The 23,345-nt window shown below is 36.9% G+C and overlaps 1 protein-coding gene across 1 annotated transcript; it reads right to left on the bottom strand.

The window, feature by feature from the left end:
* Positions 1-736: 736 nt before the first annotated feature.
* ATG4B (autophagy related 4B cysteine peptidase) lies at positions 737-23,038 on the bottom strand. The gene is made up of 13 exons (XM_063306765.1): positions 22,948-23,038; positions 18,735-18,833; positions 18,222-18,293; positions 17,163-17,261; positions 16,514-16,615; positions 13,269-13,341; positions 11,046-11,125; positions 9,501-9,697; positions 8,621-8,699; positions 6,830-6,975; positions 5,951-6,007; positions 3,211-3,304; positions 737-2,344 (listed from the first exon to the last, which is right to left on the bottom strand). The coding sequence occupies exons 1-13, from the start codon at positions 22,955-22,957 to the stop codon at positions 2,271-2,273; spliced, it is 1,182 nt and encodes a 393-aa protein (XP_063162835.1). The 5' UTR covers positions 22,958-23,038; the 3' UTR covers positions 737-2,270.
* Between the last annotated feature and the right edge of the window lie 307 nt (positions 23,039-23,345).

Genomic DNA, 23,345 nt, shown 5'->3' with positions numbered 1-23,345 from the left:
AGATTGAAGCAATAGTAACTGGTAAAGCATTTAATGAATGTGAGTTTTCCAAATATTTATCTTTAACAGTGTCCTGTAAGTTTCTTGCAGCATAACAGTTGAAGCGAGAAATAATGTAAATATATAAATATATTGTACTTTTTCATTGTGCTCCCCAAACCTCTTAAGATTCAGTGAAATAAGGTTACAGGTATCACTCATAAAATATAATTTCTACTATTTTTAATATCTTGCATCCTATAAAATAAACCACATTTAATGTAGACCTACAAGTATAAAACTTTTATTACTTGTACCAATAGCAAACCTGTTTCTTCTTTGTCCCTTCTTAAACTCCTTACCTCTGCCTTACCCACAGTCTGTGCCCACAAATCTTTCCCCTCCAATAGTCCCTGTAGCTCCAGCTTCCATGCTCCCCTCCCTATACAACCACCCGCCTTCAATCTTACATCATCAGTGAAACTACAGAGGTTCACAAGGGATCTCTCTCAGCCCCTTCCTGGTGTGAGTGCTGCTTCCATCAAATCCTCAAACATAAACAGTTTGTTATGTCTGCACATAATTTAATGAGGAAACCTAAGTTATTTCTCTAGACTGGGAAAGGCTGTATTAGAATATTCAGAATATGTATCATTTCTTTTATACACAATAGAACTTTTACTAAAAAGAAACTCTATGATCCTCTTTTTACCCTGTTTTGCTTTCAATCCAGAAAAAAGCACCAGGAATACAAACCCCTTTTTAAACTTGTTTTATTCAGATACAAATTGAAAGCAGTTGATGAATGAAACACAGTCTGACTTATGCTCTTCTTCCAAAAGGAGGAGAAGCATAGCAAGGTATAACAATAACAAGCATCATGGTTCAAATCTGATTTCTAGTAGCTAAATAGGCAACTGGACCTACTATCACAGTAGAGTTACTCCTATATGCAGTTACTTTATAGATGGTTATAGTACCATCTGTAGTTTGACAGTTCTGCTTATAAATGCAGGCAAGAATGCTTTGTAAACATATTTGCCACTGCAACATCCATTGATTGAGCTAATGCTTGGAACTGACGGGGTTCTCTCCAGCTATTCCCATCTCTTTGAAACAGAGGAGCTCTTCTGCTATTTTAGAATATAATGGGCTGGAAATCCTGGCCAGTAAGGCAATCGTTCAAGGGACACAGAATTTGCTTTAAGTTTCTTTAGAACTTCATTTTAAGAACTGAAACAAATGAAGACACACAATAGAAGCGTAGTCTTGTGTAGCAGTTTCAAAAGGGGGGAAATGAGAGTACACCTTTGGCCTAAAACCATGATTTTAAAACAGCTGTTTGTAACTAAAGCAAGATTCATGTCCATGTACAGTCTCTAGATGTCATTAAAAGGAGGAATCAGAAGTACTTTTAATTCAAGTGAGCTAATGGATGTTTCCACCTCATTTTATTAAATAGCAGCCATCATATTTTTAATACAAAATAGAAAAAAAAGTCCAAATAAAAGGTGTAATGAAGCAAGCTGTAGTTAACACCATTCCATTTATGCATACTACTATGAGAAGAGTCAAGTGAGTACTTGTCAGAGTCTTCCATATATTATATACTGATGTTCTCTTGTCATCCTTAGATCATATTTTAACACATGTTCTGTATGATAAGCTTCTGTGATTACTAGAATGACAGAACATACATTAGAATTTTTAAAATAAATTGCAACTTTGAAACCAAAAATATGGAAGCACTATATTGGAGAAAAACTGATGTACAAGTTGGAACATTTGGTGTAGTCGATTGAGAGAGAGCTTGTAGCCCCAAGTAACGCAGAACATGGCCTGCTGGGTTAGGGAGATAGAATGCAGATACCTGTCTCACAGTTGTTACGCTGGTTTTCATTTCACACTATAAAAAGGGGAACTGAATAATAGGACTCCCTAATAATAGAGAGAACTTCAAAGGACCAAACATTTTGAAGGGCTTTTACTACTATAGTCAAGCCGTTGTGCCTGTGCCTGTTCCTGTGAAAATAATTTCCAGCTCCTAGGAAACTGCATCCCTTTCCCATAGATATTCTTGCACTGAGAAAGTCTAACTAAAGCTATTAAGGCCTTAAATGACAACCCGTTTCTTGATCCCACAGCAAAAATCCACTCTGCTCCAAGGTTGCACAGAATGCTGGGGTAGATGGGAGGCAGGGATGTCAACAAGCACCTATGAAAGCTGGTAGCCCTAGGCTCTCCAAGGAGCTCCCTCCCCCCTCAACCCAATTTGGCAGTTAGTTTCTTTTTTAGAGCGATAAAATTTCAAAATCTTCATCCTCTGAATCAAAGAATCTTTCCAATCTGTCCGCATCAGAAGAATCTACAAGACATGAATGATTTGCTTGAACATGTACATTTAGACTGTTCACACAACACACTTTGCTTTAATTATAATTAAGTTATAAGCTGTGCTAAACATCAGCTGTGATTTGCCAGAACCTATTCAAACAATCAGAACACTAACCAACATCAGACAATACTACTATTATTTTCAGCAAACAAACGAAGTCTATGGTACTTCAGTTTGGGTCAGCCACAGCACATGTGTAGGGTGGTAGCTGAACCTTCCTCACCTATTTTCAAAAGTTCTCACAGGGATGAAAAGCAAAAGTGGTACAACAAAATCCTGCAGGAGAAGCTCTGCTTTGCAGGATTTAGAAGTAATTGCTCTATAAATTACTGCATTTTATGAAACAATAAGATAATGGAGTGAATAAAGAGGATGCCCTTGAAGGACAGAGGAAAGACACAGTACCAAGGCAACAATCAGAGAAACAAAACTTGAGCCCAGGCCAAGTAAGTAGTTTGCAAAAAAACCTCAGACACCCTCCCCCTGCAATTCTCAGGAAGATAAAAGAGGGAGGACTTGCAAGATTCTGTTACTATAGCTGTTCTAATAAAAGTAACTTTAGATCTGCACAATGTCTGTTTCACAGTCTAGTCTACCTGATAGGGATGGCAGATTGCAACATTTTATTATGGAACTGCAACTGGAATCAGCAATAATCTCAATGATTTTTAAAGATTAAATATCCATTTTGAAAAGCAACTGGTACTACTTCTTAGGCAAAGAAGAAACAAATGCTATCATAATTATGTATCTGCAATAATTAAAAAATCCCCAAATACTAAAACACTCCTTTATTCAGACAGCATTCATTCCACAGCCAAATAAATGAGTATTACCTGGAGTGAGATTCAAGACATCAGGGCTAGAGAAGTGTGAAGGCTGATGTTCCACTAGCTCAAACATGGGAAGGGCTCCTCTAATCAGTGACAACTGTTAGAAAGGAATTGGAACCAGTTATATCCCTTTGCCAATTCCAGGGGTGTCTCGTATTTGATATGTCACACCTTCAGTGGTATATCACAGTACAGCACTTACAGTACACATTAATTTCCAGTCTCTACGATTGTAAAGATATGCTTAAAATGTGTGAATGCACAGCATATAGCAATACTGAAAAAAGTTAAATGTCCTGCTGAAAAATATTTATAGTGGTTTTACATATTCTGCATAATTCCTTTCAGCTGTCAACAATAAAGAAGAAAATAATAAAAGTACAGAAAAATAGTATATTGTATTTAAGAATAAAGTATATACAATCCCATTTAAGGAACACAAATTAATGACAGCCAGCAAAACAGCTGCCTTGATTCCATTCAAATGACATTTCAACTCTTTAATTTGCTAGGGAGGGTCAAATTTATACAGTTTGATTTTCATTACATTAACTCTATCCTGCTTCTATGTTAGCATACAAGTTTGAATATATATTTTTGTGTGCATTTCTCCTATTATGCATAGTTGCATATGCAATTTTCCTTAATGTGTGTATTGTTGTATTGCTAATTGCCTCACAAAATTAGGAAGAGTGCAGATGCTGGAAAACGAACAATTCTGCTTTTTATGTACATTTTGTAAGGGTTTATTGGATAAGTTTAATTTTTTTCCCATCTCTGTAATTTACAATTCTCTTCCTTTTAAGTTCCCCCTTCCTTTTTTCCTATATTCATTTAAAATACAGAAGAAGAGAAGTGGCTACTTCATCACACTATCTCAAATCAACTCTGCATGTCTTTTGGAGAATGAGGTCATTCAGGCTTTGTTACTGTGTCAATATTTTCTAGTTCCATCTTCTCTAAATACCAAAGAACGCTAGCTTTTTAAAAATGCAAGAAGTGCTACAATGCTGGAACTAGCTAGCGCTCAGGTTTTAGGCTAGTAATCAATATTATTTCACTGTTTCAGCAACTTTATATTCCATTGTTGGACTTTCTATCCAATAGATTTAGTGCATCTATTTTGTGCTGAATACAGCTGGCATGGAAATACTGTTTCTAGCATGCTATCATTAGATGAATATAGGCTGCAGAACAGCAGGATTTCCATCATAACACCCAGCCCTTTGCCGTACATTCCACATCTATTCTTACAATTATTAATAGTTTACTAGACAACCAGTGACTCATTGGGTCATTGTTTCAGAGATATTTCCTTACCAGATTCCGAAATGCCTTCAACAATGGCAGAGCTTCCAGTGTACTAGAAAATGATGTATCTGCCTTGAAAGTAGCCATTGTTGAACTATATAGCACAGTCAAAAAGTTTTTGTTGGTTCTACTGAAGGTTTCACAATACTTCAACTGTTAGGTGGCTCTCTTAATGGATCATCACCACTACTTAGCATGTTGATGTGCATTCTGCAAATCCCCCAACTGAAAACTATGTTCCCAAAGTTCCTTGCCTAGGTCCCAGTTTGATGAGTTTTATGTACCTAGGCCTTCAAATGACCCAAATGCAGAGAAAGCTTGTGCTTCAGTCCCAAGCAAATAGGACCCATAATTGTGACTAACTGAGGCCCTATTAATTTTAATGAAACTTGCGGTATGACTAATTGGGCTCTGGTTTTTTCACGTTTTATTTAGTGTTACAGAGTTGAGATGCTTCAGGTGCCTTATGAATCACATGGTTTCAAGCAGGAACTTGGGAGAATTCTCCAGTGATCATGTGGGAAGTTCTGTTGAGTACCTAATGCTCAGTGGCAACAGGGGATGATGCAGGCACTTGATGACACTATTCTTGAGCAGCCTCTCTCTGTTGGCAGATCTCAGATAACTCCCTAGTGTACTGAGGAGCTCCTAGTAAGTGAAGAGGCAAAAGTAATGTTTGAAGGGCTAGTGGAGGAAAATATGAGCTCATATCTGAGCCTACACTGTGGCAATAAGGGGGAGTGACTGATTGGATCTGGGAGGTTATTTCCACCTCATTTCAAGAGGCACTTGAAAAAAACTGTGCTGTGTCCCCTCCTTAATAAGCCCTCCCTGGATCCAACAATTTTTGACAACTTTCACTCTGACTCTAAAATGGAAAGATTATCAGAGGGCAATTACACAGCACCCTCCAAGAGGATGATTATCTGGATCCTTTGCAGGCCTGGGCATGGGACAAAACCAGCACTGATTTCTTATGTCAACAATTAAATAATTCCATGATAAGCATAAATAAGCCACAGATTGTTTGCCAGCTGCTTCAAGATAACAAAAGTACTTTTATTTGTAAATTCTCCATATTTTATCACTTTTAAAAAACAAATATTCCAATGGATACCTCAGAAGGAGAAAACAATGAAGGAGATAAAACATTTTTCAATATCAATTACAGCCCATAGATTCATTTATCCTATTACAGTAAAATGCTAATAATTGAGCAATCAAGAAAAGCTCTAATCTCTAAGAAAGATGTATAACAAATCTAACACAAGATGATACTGGCAACAGAAATCTTGACATGATTGCTATACCTTTTAAAAAATTAACACCCTTCAAAAATCCATTCATTTTTATATTTTAAAAAAAGTCAGATGTTGCCCTAGCCATAAGTTCTTAATTGCTTTTCTAGGAAAAAAACAAGCTACCTACAAACCTTCTTGATTTGCTGGCACCAGTCACTGAAGTCGTCTTCTCTGTTGCAGAAGAATCCCTGTAAAGAGAAGGCAACATTTTTATTAGCCTAAAACACATTAAAATTAAGAAGACCCCTGCTAGATCAGGTCATGGACCCTTCTAGTCCAGCATTCATTTTACAGAGTGGCCAATAGGTAGATTTGGAAAGCTCACAAGTCTGGACTGGAGGGCTGTGTGAATTCCCAGTAACCAGTATTTAAGGCATGTTGCCTGTGATTCAGGAAGTAATAAATGCCCATCCATATTAGTAGGCTCTGATAGCCTGATTCTCCATCAGCCTGACCAGTTTCCTTTTAAAACCATCCAAATTGACTGCCATTATAACTACAGGGAGCAAATTCCATAGTTTAGTTAGATGCTGAATGAAACAATATTCCATCATGTCATTCCTGAATCTCCCTCTATTTAATTTCAATGGATGATCTTTACTTCTAACATTGTGTTAAACAGAGAAAAACACCTTACCTATGTCAATGGGCAGTTCACAATATCATTGTTTTTATATTATATTGTGTTTTTATTTACAATATATATTATAATATAATGTAAATAAACAAGATGGCATCTGCCCATTCAATATACAACATGTACAAAGACTTGTCTACCATATCTGTCTCTCTTCCCTTATCCATTCCAACCTAAACAGCCTCAATTGTTGTAATCTGGAAATAATTTTTTCCCATGCTTTAGAACAGGAATATACCTAATCCGGATAGTGAAAAGGGAGAGCGCAACAGTAGTACCTTCATAAAGAGAGGAATCAGTAGCTAACTAGAGGATTGTCTGAGATCATAGCTTTCACTTGATATGAAAGTGAACTTCAGGTATGCATACTTACTACTGCAATAGAAGGATCAAGCTCTGCAATGCTCATTCTGCAGGGTGGATGCTGGCAATGAAAGCTTTCATCAGAGATGTGGAAACTGTCTATGGGATCCACTGCAGGCTGAGTAGTATGTGGGTCAAGATAGATTAGTTCATCCCCTAAACAAAGATCAATGAAAAGATAGTTGATCTATAAGTTCCTTAATATTATCAGTAAACTCTATGTGACTCATCTTAATTGGAAACTTAAAAAGATTACGTGCAGAGGAACAAGCTAGCTTTGGGGAAGGTCACTCTACAATTGACTAGTGCCTCATACTTGAACAACTTATTGAGAAATATCCCCCCCCCCGCAAGTACTGTCTCCCTCTATGCAGCCTTTATTGACCTTGATTCCATCTCTCAGACCAAACTATGGGACAAGCTGTACAATACCACCACTGATCACTGATTGCTATTTCTCATCCATGCACTACATGAGAAAACATCACTCAGGGTAATATGTAATCTCCAAGGACGTCTGACAGTACCCATTCCAGCTGCCAAGGGGGTAAAACAGAACTGCCTATCAGTACTCCTTTTATTCAAATTTTATATAAATGGTGTGGTAGACTGGCTTAACAACCTGAATTAACAACCTCCTAGAAGAAAGGTGTAAGAAGATCTATGGGTATGCCCCTGGATTCAGGACAGGTTGAAGCTTTTGAGTATGTTTTCCTATATTTCCATTTCTATGTGGAACCTTGCAGTGCCCTAATTACTCCACTTTTGAATAACGTAACAGAATTTACTAACCAACATGTGCAATTCCTGCTTTCTGACATTGACCCTGAGATGAATCCCCCCTAAACCTGCTACCAGGACATAATTTTTAATAAAAATATTAAATACATGGAAGAGATTACATTAAATATAGTTAATTTTTAATTAAATCAAGTTTAGTTTTTGTCCTAGTCATATCCACTTTTACAGCCCTGGCATGCCATTCAAAATCTAACGATGGGCTCAGCCTGAAAAAGTTTGTATTAGACACAAAAACATCATCCTGAAAAATTGCACAAGGCAATAGTCCATCAGGAAATCATCCAAAAATATTTTACTCAATTCACCCTGCATCTAAACTAAGAAAACAGATTTGTTCTTTAATAAAATATTTTTCTTTAAGGCTAAAGAGTATCTTTCTTTCTTTCTTTCCTTTCTTTCTTTCTTTCTCAAAAAGTTCTGTTCCTTTGAATTCTCGATCATACATGTAGGAGTGCTGTATTTCAACAGGAACCATTTTGTAATGAAAAATCATCTTGTTTCAACATGATAGCTGAATAGAATGCACTATGTAATGTTATCAGTGTAACTATGTATCTATGTGTAATTATGTGTTACTATGCAACTTGTTATATAACCTTAACAGTCTCCACAGATACAGGTAAAAGACTGTTAAACCACCTTATCATAGTACAGGCTGAGAAGAATAAAATTCAATATATTTTTGCATGATTGTTTAAGAATAAAGAACCTTGTTACCTTTTTACAGATCAAAGATAGTTTGACGAAATATAGATCTTAAGGATGACTATTTTTGAACAAAAACAGATGTTTCCTACGTAGTATAAATGTAAGCTTAACACTCCCCATTGTGCGTCCTCTTAAGCAGAATGCCTCAACATACGTCAATAAATAGCAGTAAGCCTCATTCAGCCTATCTTGCACTCACAGCAGCTGTTTTGCACCTGAGAAAATGGTTTGAAATATCTTGCACACACTTGCTCACTAATATATATTTAGCATACATAAACCTTAAACTCACCAACATATCCAATGAAATAATGAGCACTATTGGGTTTTCCTCCAATCACTCCTAAGGACTGAGGCATCATGAAACAATGCTGGAAAGCAACAGATGCACAATTAATCACAATGGAAAACAGAAAACCATCACAGTAAAGAGCATTACACAGCTATTCAGAATAGTTTTTATACTTTTATCCACTGAACATTCAAACAAGAAACATTCAGCACTGGCCATTTTTAAGACAAGAACAACAGGGAGAAGCCATTTACAGTTTTCAAGAAATCACAATGTAAAAACTACTTTATATAATTAACAAACTCTAACAAAAGGGTGCCTCACAAATGGTAGCATGAAATGATGATTGGCTCCCTACTCACAAAATTCACCAGCACAATTCTTTGCATACTTACTCAAAACTAAGCCCTATTCTCAGGAAAATGAATATACATGTTTGTAGCCTTAATCATTTTGTTAATTAGTCAGTGAAGATGCAATTATTCAAAATTAGCTCAGAGAAAAATGTATGCACTTGAACTATTAAATAGAAGTAGAGTGATCGCAAATATGCCTTATGCACCTGTATATATAAATCACTGCAACAAATAGTAAAACAATTTTATCCATTCAGACTGAGCTGCTCTAATAATCTCTAAATCTATGATAGCTCTGGATAGCACAGTTGAACAACCACATCTAGACAATGTATTTCAGACATTCTGAACCTTATAATGAATTTAGTCTTGGCATGGTATTGTGTTTATGTTTGCGTTAATAGCTAACCTATGCTAAATATGGTTAAGTATGAATATGAACCAGAACATGAACATGAACATTAGAAATGCCTACACTGAAACAGATTGTTTCAGATATCCAGGTAGTTAAAATTATTTGATACCTTCAGTGTTTCAATATAGGCTTCATTGATGTCTGTGAGCCCAAGGCGAAGAGGTATCAGCAGTACTAGTGGTTTCCAAAGCAATAAACTGTTTGTAGATTCATCCCCATCTGGATAACCATTGGAAAGTAAGTCTGATTCTGCAGAAGGGAATGCTGAGGCTCCAGGACATGGACAGTTGGGCTTACATAACCTTCCTACCAAAAGATTAAAAAAATGAGCAGAAACAGCCCTGGTTACATCCATATAGCTATCTAAAGGACTCCCTTCTCAAGAAGATCCTGCAAGGGCCCGTAATAAATATTGCCCTGGACTGTATTAAAGATGAGCAACCTCCTGGTAGTCAGGGACCACCGTTTTTTTTTTAAATATATATTTCTGGGAACTAAGGGTGAGGCATGATAGAGTAACTTTACTGTATACAAGAAGGTGGTTTTATTTTACTTTTTTAGGCATGTTAAAGCTATGCAACAGTTTTTACTTGCTTTTGTTTTGTCTGCCTCTGAAAAACAGCAGAAAAACACTTTTGTCATAAAAGTGAGTTTGCTGTTTAATTTAGGTGGTATTATTTGGGGGGGGGCTCTGAGGGCCATAAAAAGTTATTTAGGGACTGCTTGCAGGAGATGGATTGCCTCCCTGCCCTCCATGTTCATATATTCTCTGCACAATAGGGTTGAACAATCCAAGCCCACGTACAGCCTCCCCACCAGTCCTTTCACAGCCCCCAGAATAGCTTCAGTGGGTGGGACCAAAATATTTGATGCTCTTGTGGAGGTTGCAATGGGTTTTAATGGTCAAAACCAATGCCATACAGCATGCAGTGGTTAAAGCAGCCATTCCCACTCCTAAAAACTCAATAGCTTCCTGCCCCCTGCCCCCATCAAGCTGATATTTCCTGTTCTGGTAGGACGGAGTCAAGGAGTATTATTCGTGCTCATCAAAACCAACTCAAAACTCAACTACCAAACGAAAGGGAGGCTGAAATGTGATATCATCAGATTTACCACATCTGGCTTTCGAAGATCAACATTTAGAAATGCAGTCCCAAGGCACAAAAAATTGTGCACTTTCTTCTTACATACTTCAAGGCATCCAAGTGCAGCTAATTCTTAATTATGTACATGAGAATAATCAAGTAAGGATGCCTTCCACACTTTCTATTGCTATTCTACTATAAAGCTGCAGAGGTACAACTTTCTTTTTCACATGCAGAAAAGATCTGAAAATGCTAGCTTTGAGCTCAACCATCCAGTTTTCTCCAGACATACAGGTAAACACTAAAATATAAAAATTGCACTATTTCAGAAACTCACATCTAACAACAGTACCAATAAAAACTCACTCAGATCAATCTAACAGAGATTTGATATAATGGAGCAGGCATCCTTACTTGATTATTCTCACTACATAATTAAGAATTAGCTGCACTTGGATTCTGTAAACCTAAGGAATGTCTTCTGACCCTTAAACTCCTCAATTTAATTATGTTAAAAACCATCTCCATCAATAGGCACATACTTCTATAAACAGTACAATGATACTTACTTATTTCCTCTATCACAACAGTATTGTCCATAGCTATGTGCACTGCCAAAGAACTCCATGTATCAAATGTGGCAAGTTTTCTAAGGATAAAAGTTAAAAACAAAGACATTAAAGTGGATAAGCTGCACACTGAGAGATCTAGAAAGTTGCTATCACATCATCCAGGTCAGTATCAATGAACAAACACAACATCCCAAGTTTAATCTGTCATATGTTTGAATAAAGTGCTTTTTGAAGTGAGAATTACACAAAGTGACTCCCGAAGTGTAAAGAGAATATATATATATATATATATATATATATATATATATATATATATATATATATATATATATCACAGACCATCTGTATTCCTCTTTTCCATTCAGTTTCCTAATACTTACAATTTTACAATTTTGACCAACACAGAAGAAAGGCTTACAGAGAAGAAATATTTCCAACCTATAGTAACTATATTGTTGTTATGGTCATTCAAGGCAGTCTTGACTCCTGATGACATGCAGTTATCTTGGCAGCATTTTGGAAGTGGCTTCTCAGTACCTTTTTCCTCCAGAACCCAGGTCTCCCCACTCCTAATCCAGCACCTTTAACTATTACACCAAACTGATTCTGTTGTAACTAAATCATTACTTATTTATATAGTGCAATTGATGTATGTAAAGTTTTTTAAAAAATAGAATAAGTATACTATTTCAAGGGTCTTTTGACCTAAAAGTATTGTTTGCTACATTAGACAAGAACTCATATCCTGCTTATGGGCTTCTCATATGTATCTGGTTGGCCCCTATGGGATCAGAATGCTGAATCAGGTAAGTGTTCGGCCTGATCCAGCAGGGCACAGAGCAAGGGGTGAGAAATGGAGGCCGAAGTAAGAAACAATTCAGTGTTATATCAGTTACATGAACTTAATTTTAAAGTTTCAGTACGATATTGAGTCTCAGTGGCTTGTCTAGTCTTCATGGAAATAGTGAACAATATATAATATATGTATCAGTAGTTTTTTAAAATGTTATTCATTCTGGAGCTTTAAAAATTGCCCAGACAACTATGTTTCAAAGCATCATATAAACAGCAAGGGAGAGTTGAACATAAGCACATGCTAATTAGCATAATATTTGGCATAAATTCCCTGTGGCATGAAGACAGAATAGATGAACAACATAAGACATACAGAGACTCTGGTGATATCCAATTCAGAGTCTACAAGAAAGGAGAAATACAGTTGGGTATCTCAGTATATTGATGACAACTAGCTTCAAACTGTGAATGATCTTTCCAGCAGTCTTCATGTTGTCACTAATTAATATAGAAGACAAAGTTGAACCTTGTGAGGCACCCCAGGCCCATTCCCAAGGAAAAGCCTTGCAATATCACTTTTTATTTTCACCCAGAGAAGTTTATTTCACCCATACCTACCAGATGGCAACTCCAACCCCCAGCTATCATAAGCACTCCAGCAAGTTACTGTGGTCAATAGTATCAACATTCACAGAAAGATACAACAGAGTATCCAAAAGAGTGATCAAGACCATCTCCACATGTAAACCCAGAGAGGAAAGAATCAAGAAAAACTGTGTCATCAAAATGCTCCTGGAGCTGCAATGTCACTGTCTTCTCTTCCAGTTTGTCTTAATATAGAATATCAGATACTGTCGAAGCTTATTAAAATCGATTAAGTCCAATTATGGCTTTAAAGCAATAGTCTCACCTATTTTGCCTGTCAGCGTACAGACAATTCAGCATGCAAAAGGAGTATTACTGTTCTGAAGGACCATTGGCAGGACAGAACTGTTTGAGGCTGAGAAACATTCCACCAGGCAAGTAGTAATGCTAACAGAATGAAAACCTATAGCCACTTCCTCAGAAAACAAGCAATAAAACTAATTCAGACAGATATTAATAGATAGTGAGATAGGGTAGGGCTGTACCTAAGGAAACTAAATGACATCAAGCCTAGCACAAAACTGAGCAACTGTAGCTGCAAAGAATTATACAAACTGCTCAGGTGATTTCAGGGCACAAGCTGGAACAACTGCAAGTCTGGTTCTACCCACGAACTCAATAAATCTCCCATGGAATTTAATATTTCAGGACTAGACACAGAGCTTTGAAGATATGTTCAGTAGAGAATCGGTTTTTTTTAATTTCTTCAGGATAAGTAATTATTTAACTGCTTTATTTTGTACCCAAAGACTATGACTGTTGGAGTTACTGAATACTTACTTGAGTACTTGTGCAACTGTATTTGGTCCATACCACTGGCCTATGGATTTGCCTTCTCCAACTCCCATCTGGGCTGCAACAAACACATTATAATTGCTCCATAGTATCATTCAAGGCTACTTCTGAATCACTACAGATACTTAATTGGGCAAGTATTTAGATTTCTGAAGAGTACTGAATTAAAGCCTTATTAAAAATGTGAAATATTTCAAATAAGCACACATCTACCCAGCAGAGAAGTATATTCATGAACACTGGAGAAATGTACTAATCTTTTTTGGAGGGTCACACATAAAAATTCATCAGGGAAAATCTTTCTACCTTGTCAGGAATTAGGGGTTCCCTTAGGCTTCAAGACAGGAACAAAGAGTTCCAGGCATATTAAACTCTTGCCATCCCTTGCTGCCATAAAACCATTATGCTCATGTAGGACAGGCAACCTTTCTCAGCTGGGGCCATTTTAAAAGCTGATCTCTGAGGCTTCAAGCAGGATGTCTCACAGTGTGGTGACCTTGGTGGGAAAATATGGCTGCAAACGGTTGGCCTTTTTCATTTGTTAAGATATTTAAGAAGTTTAATGGCTGGAAATATATAGCTGAAGCCTTGCAAAGACATAACATCTATTTCCAACCTTTAAGAAGCAAAAATTAAGCAGCAGTAATACTTTGTTTTGCCATTTCTGGTACAGTCTGAAGTCTATACACTTAAGATCATATGAATGGCTCATCCTGGTGCAGGGCAGCAGCCCGTTCTGAGAGATGCCAAGAATGCACTATTCCCACTGAACAGAAATGCAACCTCCGTTTTTAGTACCCAAACATATGTTGTTGTTGTTGTTTGCATTCTCTATTAATTCCTTAAAGATAGAATACCAACTTTTCTCATTATGGATCCTTAAGTCCTTCAGTCACTTACATTTCTTTGTGATTCCTAGTGAAGTTGAGAATGCTGCATCAGTTAAAAACATACAGTATCTAAAACTTACCTCTCAAGAGATAGATTTTAAAAAAAATGATTCTCACAGCAAGACATTACTTTCCATAGAGAGAAAAAAAGAGACAAAAAGGAGACAAAAAAGCCTTACATAATAGAAGTCAGTTTAGCAAAAATATTAATTATTTTGAAACAATTGCCAGTTTAAAAAGAATCTTAACCACAATGCCTGCTGAACCTTTTTCAAAGAGTTTCTCATCTAGAACTAAGCATCCAACAAAAGTGGAGCAGGGAGGGAGAGAAGGAAGGAGGTTGCATGTCCTGAGGAACTAAGAGAAATGGGAAAGATGTAACGGTTCTGAATGAAGGTGGTCTGATATTGTACAGGGGAAATGATAATGCAGTACATGCAGGGAAGAGAGGGCAAAGATTTAGCTATGAATGGACAGAAAGAATGAACTGGTGACTTCTGTGTTGTTGTGGGTGCATATGAAAGTATTTATTCATTATTTCTTTATTAAACAAACTTATTTGGCCACCCATCTACCAGAAGGTACTGTGGTATCAAACTAAAAAGCACACACACACAATACCATGAGAGAAAAAAAAACCCATTTAAAACAAAAAACAATGTTGCGGCCCCAATAAATCTCACACCATTAATCAACCACACCATGCCAGCTCAAGCAACATCCTGGCCCCAATGCCTGGGGGAAAAGCCACGTCCTCACTGCTTTTCTAAAAGCCAACAGGGTGGGGGTTATCCGTATCTCTGGGGGGAGGCTGTTTCATAAGGCAAGTGCCATGACAGAGAAGGTAACCCTATTTCACCAATGGAACCCAGAGCATGCCCACTCTGCCATATCTAATGGGATGGACAGAAACCATCAGGGATAGGTGGTCCCACAAGTAACCTGGCCCCATGTAATGTAGGGATTTAAAGGTGATACCCAGCACCTTGAATTGCACCCAGAAGCCTGCTGGGAGCCAGTACAGCTCACACAGCAATGGTGTTATATGGGTGTAGCACAGTGCACCCACCACTGCCTGTGCTGCTGCATTCTGGACCAGCTGCAGCTTTTGAATCCCTAGGTTAGTAACAGTTGCATGTTTTACCCTCCAGTGAATGGTGTCAATGGAAGAAGCAGGGGTGAAGAGCAAGACTGGTTGGATGGAGCTAATAGGATTCTCAAAAAGAGGTGAGAACTTTAAAGAATAAAATGCATGAAGCCATGTTTGGATGTGGTGGAAGCAAAGGTGGTTTAAGAGTTGTTTCTCAGACTGATAAAGATTCAGGCAACTGTTATGTAAAGTTCAACAAGTAATATGTAAACTCTGTAACCACTTTCAGAGTTCCCAGTTAACAGTGACAAAAACTGCCAACCCTCTGGTACATCATAAGGCTGTGAGAAAGAAACACAGAAAATCTCTGTCTTAATGTACACTGAGATATACAGTATTTATTCTATACAGAAAACTAGCTCACATGCAGCAATTCTTGTACTATTTTATCTTAAGAAAATTTTCTAGAGAGACCTCTGAATTTGTGCTTGGGGAAGAAGTACTTTCAGTTGCCATAAGCAGAACAGAAGTTTTGTAAGATGAGATGGAAAGGTATAGTAAATTGTATTGGTATAAAATAGACATTATATTTCCTTTCCTTAGCTCATGCCTTTAATTTCTTTGGCTTACTATTTCTGACTCCCTTGTTTCACTTTGCATAGCATTGCTTATCCTGAAAGGGACTAAAGTAGGTGCATGTATACATGGTATACACTGCATATAGCTGGAGGCAAACTAAGTGTTAGCTTATTACATATTACTTTCCACAGAACAAAATTTCTTTAGGATAGATTTCTTCTCTGACACAAATGTAGAAACACCATTAAAGAATAAAAGTAGCCCTATGCATTGTTAATATAGGTTGTAAGGGAAAAAAATATAACCACGCTCACACCTGAGGGCAAGTACTATTAAGCTCAATGGAGTTTATTTCTAAATTTGTATAGTGGCTGGCTTTTACAGAATTAACTTTTATTCTGAAATGGCCTGTCCCTAGATAACCTGGTTCCATAATAGAGGAAACTGGAAGGCTGGATCTAGCTTCTACATTACTATTTCCCTAACTCAATTTCCAACAATAAGACAGACATTAATTTATATTATGTTTACAAACATACATATTCTCATATAGAAACATGTATTTTAAGCAGGCTCCCTTGCATAATAAGCTCAGAACCTTTCTACTGCTATTAAAGAGGAAGGTATAGATTGAAGCACTTGATTGCCCATAGTACTGGTAATCATCTTACCTATTTGGTGGATTGAGTAGTAACTGTCTTTTTTATCAATGAAAGCATTGCGAACATTGTAATAGTTGTCTGTCTGTTTCTTCCCTTTCATCCACCTCCAATCTAAAAAACAAAAGGTAATGCTAAAAAAGAAGTTCCAAATGCCACCCTTACATTTTCAAGGTATTCATACCACCAGATTATATTGATAAGATTATCAGCTTGCTTTAAACGAATCCTTTCTAAATGCAAAAAGTTGATGAATACAGCTTCAAACTACTTGAAGAGATAACTTCAAATACAATCTGCATGGTGAATGACACTTAAACATTTTTTCTGCTTCAATTTTTTTTATATCTCACCATCAACACCACCGATATTTAATTTCTATGGAAAAAACTCATGTTCAAAATATACTTTACACTACAAGAACCAAGTAAACCGATCTATCATCAAACATAATTGATTTCCATGACCCTTTTAATCATGATAAGAATTGTACATTTTGAAGGAAGTGATGCTACCAAGGGAAACTGGAATATATTTAAATAGGCCTTCTTTGTTATATAGTTCTTTACAATGAAAAACATCTTTATGAAGGACCTTATATTACCTGAATACACAGAGTATCATGTTTTTGCATTATAATCATCACAGGAATGTGACTTACCTCTCCCTAAGTGCCTGCCAACCAAGGCCTGGGCAAAAATCATCTGGCCACATCTTAGCATGCAACCCCAACCGGTGTCGGATGTCGGACCTGTTCCGCCTGCAGCCACAGAGAGATCACACAAACCAACCTTTTGACAAGTAATCACTAATAATTTGAAGCATTTAGAGTTTTATGATGTACCTGAACAGGAGAAGGGAGGGCCAGAAGTCAAAATATAGTTGTAAATGCTGATCTGAGATTATGCCCCTCTGAATATAATGACACATGCAACTACATATATAGTGTTATATCCTACTAAGTCTGGCTAATACTTTGCTTTCTTCTCTAGTGCTGTGGTACAGTATACTCTGCAGCTGAGTAAATTGGAGAGAAAAATGAAATATAAATACACATTTTAGAAAATTTGTTAACAGATACAAATCCATATCTATATGGTTATGAGAATTTTGGTTTCCTAATCACTTAAAAAAATATGAACAACCTCTTCCCAGATATCATTAATATTCACAGATGAATAATTAAATCCCAAGTATTAGAAAGAAATGAGTTTTTAGATATATAGATTGAATATCCTAATGCACTATGGATACTTAAAATACATGAATTTTACATATATATTTAAATTTTTTCAGCTTCCACATTTATATGCAGAAGCAACAACCACCTGAGAATTTTAAGAAAGCCAAAAATTTAATATTCTTAGAATTATCACTGGCTCTCAGTGCTTTTTAGAAATATCACAACTTCTTGATGAAGGCAGACAACAAATTCTTATTTAAATAATTTGAAACTTTTCTATTTTTAACATTTGCTTTTTAATCTTTATGCAAATATACAAAGAAAAAAATCAGTTGATCTAAATGATATACAGTCCTGTTTGAAAAAAAGAAAGCATTTTTGTCTTTAGTGTTTAGTGTTTAACAGACACTAAATAGAATATGCCAAACCAAGATTCCAGTTGGCTTCATTGGGTTGTAAAGAAAACTGATTTTTAGAAATAAACATGTACCATTTCCATAAATGAAAATGAAATGGAAAATGAAAACTGGTACTTACCAATGGCTGGAAAGCCTTTTCTATATGTGAACCAAAGACGAGAAGTAACATCCAATAAAATCTCCTCTTTCTCTAAAGGGATGAAAATAATGTGTTTCAATACACTTTCAGAAATTAGACTGTATGGATTCAGTGATACTGTTACTGAAATATATTTATTTTTAATTAGACCTATTCAACATTTAGACTTAAGAATAGAAAGGCACAGATAAAATATTACAACAGTGCATGGGGGGGGGCTTGGGGGGGAACAGTTTAGTATCTTTTGGACTTCTCTCTCATATATCAATAAGGAAGGAGGACACTATTTAACCTCTATTATCTGAAAAATATATGCTTTCTCTAAAAGGTTCAGCAGAAAACAAGGAGTTTGTTAGGATGGCAGAGCTGTTCCAGAATAAGATCAGGAAAACCTACATGCATTCTACAGTATGTCAATGCTATTAAGCTGCAGCAGAATTCAAGTTATTGTACTGAATCATATAGCTCCTGAAATATTTGCAGAAGAAATACCTGTTAGCGCACTGTATTTTCTTCCCAGGATCCAAACAGGCTCTTTGGTTTCTGGGAAGTCTTCATACTCAAACCTGAGAGTATCATAGGTGAGAGTAGCTGCTCAAAACAAACACAGTAGTCTCAAACACTTTTCAGGATCTGCCATTCACAATATAAAAAAAGTTTCCTTCAGAGAATTTCAACAATGTAACAAACTGTTTTAGATCACGAAAAAGTAGCAATTATGTTCCAGGTTCTAACATCAATCTACAGAGGCAGAAAATATTATTACAGAATTAAACTTAAAACAATGTTTTCCTTCCTACAGAAGTTTTTAAAGTGTCTTTCATGGGGGGGGTGGGTGCTGAGGTTATTGATCCAACTCCGTTTCAAAATTTCCAGCAATAACTATTTTCTTCATGTTTTGAAGGAACTCAAATAATAGCCTTACTCACCTTTTATTCAGAGCATACAATGATCACATGAATACACTTACTGCTAAAAAGCATCAGTCTGTACAGCAGGAGTTTAGTACTATGACAACGAATCACATATTTACTTTACTAAAGCTACATTTGGTTCCTTGCCCACCTGCAAGTTATGATAACAGTAATGGAACCGATTACTAGCAAGAAGCATCAGATGGAACCCTAAGCTTCTGCTTAGGCTCCAGATTCAATATTTTTCTCAAGTCCTTTAAACATCAGGCACTGCCTTGCCAAAATCAAGTCTAGTATGAACATGTGGAAATGTTCATGCATAAAGGGCACGAACTAAATGGGAGACCTTCTTAATAATAGCACCCATGCTTCAGAACATGTTTCTCCTCTTGTTATGTTTGGCTCCTTCCATCCTTTCATTTTGCAACCTCATTTCATTTCATTTTGCAACCATTACACTCCATTCAGCTTTTGGCCTGAGTTGACTGTTGGCATCTATCTGCTTCTCTGCTTTCAGAGAATCAAGTTTGTTCTACTTAAAAAAAGGACTAAGAATCAGTGCAGTGAGCTCAGGAGTAAACCTACATCACATCTTTCCATTTTCTTCATAGTTGTTAAATCCAAACATTACTGTCCAGATAACCCATTCAGTTCAAATTTCATATGGTCTGCAACCTTGCCTTAGAGAACATCATGTCCCATATGCCATGTGATTCAGAATGGTATTTAATGTGAGAGGTTCCAAGAAAAGACTGCTAAGCCTTTTCCCTCAGTCTAGTCATAAATACATAACAGACATGGTTCCTTTTGCACTTGTTGTGAAGCCTCAAGCTTGTTACATTCCATATATTGTTTACATGAAGTTAAAACTTTATCAATACATATACTCCAAAATTTACATTATCAAATATCAGAATTAACATGGGGAACTAGACTGGGAAGTAAAAAAAAGAAAAAAAGAAATGCCAAATGATTTCGAGACCTAAGAAAAATATATCAACGTGCTGAATTCCACATGAAAACATACATGATGTTCCTGTTTGAGTTCATTTGTTCGACACTCTCCTCTCTCTGTTCAAGCAGCAAGGATAATCTGCTGAGGACTATAAACTAAGACCTCTGAAGAAAATTGAAGGAATTTGGATTTTTAGCCTTGAGAAAAGAATATAAGGGGAGATACTATTCTTTAAGTATCTGAACACAGAGAAGGTCTTGCCCTATTCTGTATCATGGACTTGTTCTCTTTCACAGAGTTAAGCTACAGGAAAGCAGATTCCAACTGAATGTTAGAAATATTGCTGTCAAAGAAGTAGTATGGTAACTAGTGAGCAGAATGACCACCTCAGGAATCACAGACATGTGGTTAGTGAACAGAATAATGACCTGAGGAAACACAGACAGTTGCAGAAGTTTGAAGTTCAAGATCACTGGTTTAATTTTATCCATGGATATTGAATTGTTATCATGTTACTAAAAATGGTATGTCATTCTAGATCAGCTTTTCTAATCTTATACTCTCAAGATGCACTGAAAATTCTCAGATATCCAGCTCTGAAAGATATAGAAAGACTGGTTTAGATATAGTATATGAACTATCAATAAAGCAATACACATAAATCCATAAGTTTTTATTCTGTTATGAAATTTCTACACCTAGAAAGAACTGTATGAACATTTGGATCATATATTTGTCTAACCTTTGGCTATATTAAGATATCTAATTAGAGTTCATCTAATGCCAGTTACTTCAAAGAAAGTCACTTCAATTAGCCATCAGATTATGATTTCAGCAGCAGCTTCGTGAGCAGCTGATCTTTGCTGGTCATAATACTACTTACATGAACCTATGTAAAGTATAGGTTAGTTTCAATGAACTGGACATATACCCTAAATCATGAATGTTTCAGAGTAAGATTAGGACGAAATCAGGACTGAGCTCAAAAAGCAAGTTAATATTATTCAAGAGAGCAGTCTGGTGTAGTGGTTAAGGCATCAGGCTAGAAACTGGGAGACCATAAGTTCTAGTCCTGCCTTGGGCACTAAGCCAGCTGGGTGACCTTGGGTCAGTCACTTTCTCTCAGCCCTAGGAAGGAGGCAATGGCAAACCACTTCTGAAAAACCTTGCCAAGAAAACTGCAGGGACTTGTCCAGGCAGTCTCTGAGAATCAGACATGATTGAATGGATTAAATTTATTTATTTAACTCAGCAAGATATCCTTATATAAGACTAACATACGATCAAATAAAGATGGAGAAAACAAAGTTTATAAAGTTGTATTCTGCTAACGACCAAAAAGCAAAATGACTAATGGCACAGCAATTGTTATAGGAACCAAGCTGGACATAAATTTATTTAAATATCCTAGACATATTTACTCATAAGTACATTCCACTGCATTACCTGGGCCTTATTACTCAAGTACAGTACAACATATAGGATTGCAGTAAAATTGTAATAGATGGGGATACTATAGATATATTGTGGAGAAAAAGGTGTGTATTTTATATATCTTAGAATCCATTATCAACTGTTTATGAAATATCACTAAATAAAAGAGAATTTTAAAAATCTATTCCTTAACTAGAGAGCCAGTTTGGTGTAGTGGTTAAGGCACCAGGCTAGAAAACAGCAGACCATGAGCTCTAGTCCTGCCTTAGGTCCACAGCCAGCTAGGTGACCTTGGGCCAGTCACTCTCTCTCAGCCCTAGGAAGCTGGCAATGGCAAACCATTTCAGAAAAACCTTGCCAAGAAAACTGCAAGGACTAGTCCAGACAGTCACCAGGAGTCAAGACTGACTCAAAGGCACCAAAAAAAAATCTTAACTATCACTTATCTGAGATGTATTTGCAGTGTTTCAATAAGAATTTAGTTTGGTATAGAACTACTAAAGAACACTGCATTCCTCTTCATTATCTTGTTCAGACAGTAAAACAAACCAACTATAAATCTTTCCTTAAAATGTCATTTGTTTTTCAACTGTCTGGAGAAAGTCAAGAAATGGATGAAAAGGAGAGTATTATCCATTTGCCATCAGAGTCTTACAGTTTTTCCCATTTTGGCTCTGGCATTTTGGTAGGCAATATTAAAATGATTTTTCTTCCACCGCATCTCCTGTCACTACATTAGTTATGTAAGGAATCAATACATTGACTTTTAACAACAGAGTCTTAAATAAGAACCTTGGGTTCTTATAAACTTTATAAAACTTTAAGGTTATTTCCATATATCAAAGCACCAAATGGCACTGAAGGACCAGCACTGAGCTGTATAAACTATGCAACCAGCTAACGTTAGCAAAAACATGGCAAGCTACAGTAGTCTGGGCAGCAAATCTTAAAACTGACAGGCTTATTTATTTATTTATTTATTTATTATTCAAATTTTGTTGCCGCCCATCTCCCCCAAAAGAGGGACTCTGGACGATTGTTGTTGATATTTGTTGTAGTATAGTTGCCTCTACTGTATTTGAAAAGAAGAGTGCAAGGCAAAGTACCATATTTGCCAAATTGCTTTGGCAACTTTTATTAATCGCAATCATTTAACAGAAAAAACTCTAAGCAAGACACAGTTCCCAAGGCAACCTAACTGACCCTTCATTAACCTCTCCCTTTTAGGCAATCCATGCTCCCAGTTCCAGCGACTAGCCCAGCCTGCGATTTAGCTCTCTGCTGAAAAACAAACCGACCTCCTCCCTTTCCACACCCATTGCCCGCTGCCCAAATAGAGAGAGTTGCATGTCGACCCACGCAGCTTTCCCAGTTGACCCCCACCAAACATTTCCCCACTCACCAGCGTCCATCCTTCCCCCGCCCTCTCAAGCTCGGGGCGCCCACAGCTATCTCCTGACTGACACAGATCACCAAAGCGGCGCAGTTTATACTTCTCATCCCATAGCGCTGCTGTCGCCCAATCGCGGAGTTGTTCACCACTCATCTAAGCGACAATTGGTTAGTTTCAGTTGCAATGGTTTCTCCCGCTACATGGCAGGTGCCATTTTGTTGTACGGAGAGAGTCGTGCTCACGCAAGGTTACTTAGATCGGCCTTGCTTTCCTTCTGAAGCAGGAAAAAAAATTCCTAATTACCATTTACTGTCTTCTATCCCTCGGAATAGTACAACTGACATATAGTATTACAGGTGTAGAAAGTGGAAGGAAGCCGCCATGTTCCTGTACGGAGCATTAAACAC

This window comes from Candoia aspera, chromosome 6 (assembly GCF_035149785.1).
Source record: "Candoia aspera isolate rCanAsp1 chromosome 6, rCanAsp1.hap2, whole genome shotgun sequence".
Taxonomy (NCBI): Eukaryota; Metazoa; Chordata; class Lepidosauria; order Squamata; family Boidae; genus Candoia; species Candoia aspera.
Note: the sequence above shows the minus strand (reverse complement) of the source record. Positions and strands in the feature narration are given on the sequence as shown.

Bases quoted from the DNA above. Each gene is read 5' to 3' on its own strand.
- ATG4B (XM_063306765.1), bottom strand. The intron at 8,700-9,500 runs GTATCAAATAAT...GTTGCTTTCCAG, and splicing joins CCTATATTGAAACACTGAAG to CATTGTTTCATGATGCCTCA. The intron at 3,305-5,950 runs GTTTGTAGGTAG...CCTTTCTAACAG, and splicing joins GGTGCCAGCAAATCAAGAAG to TTGTCACTGATTAGAGGAGC.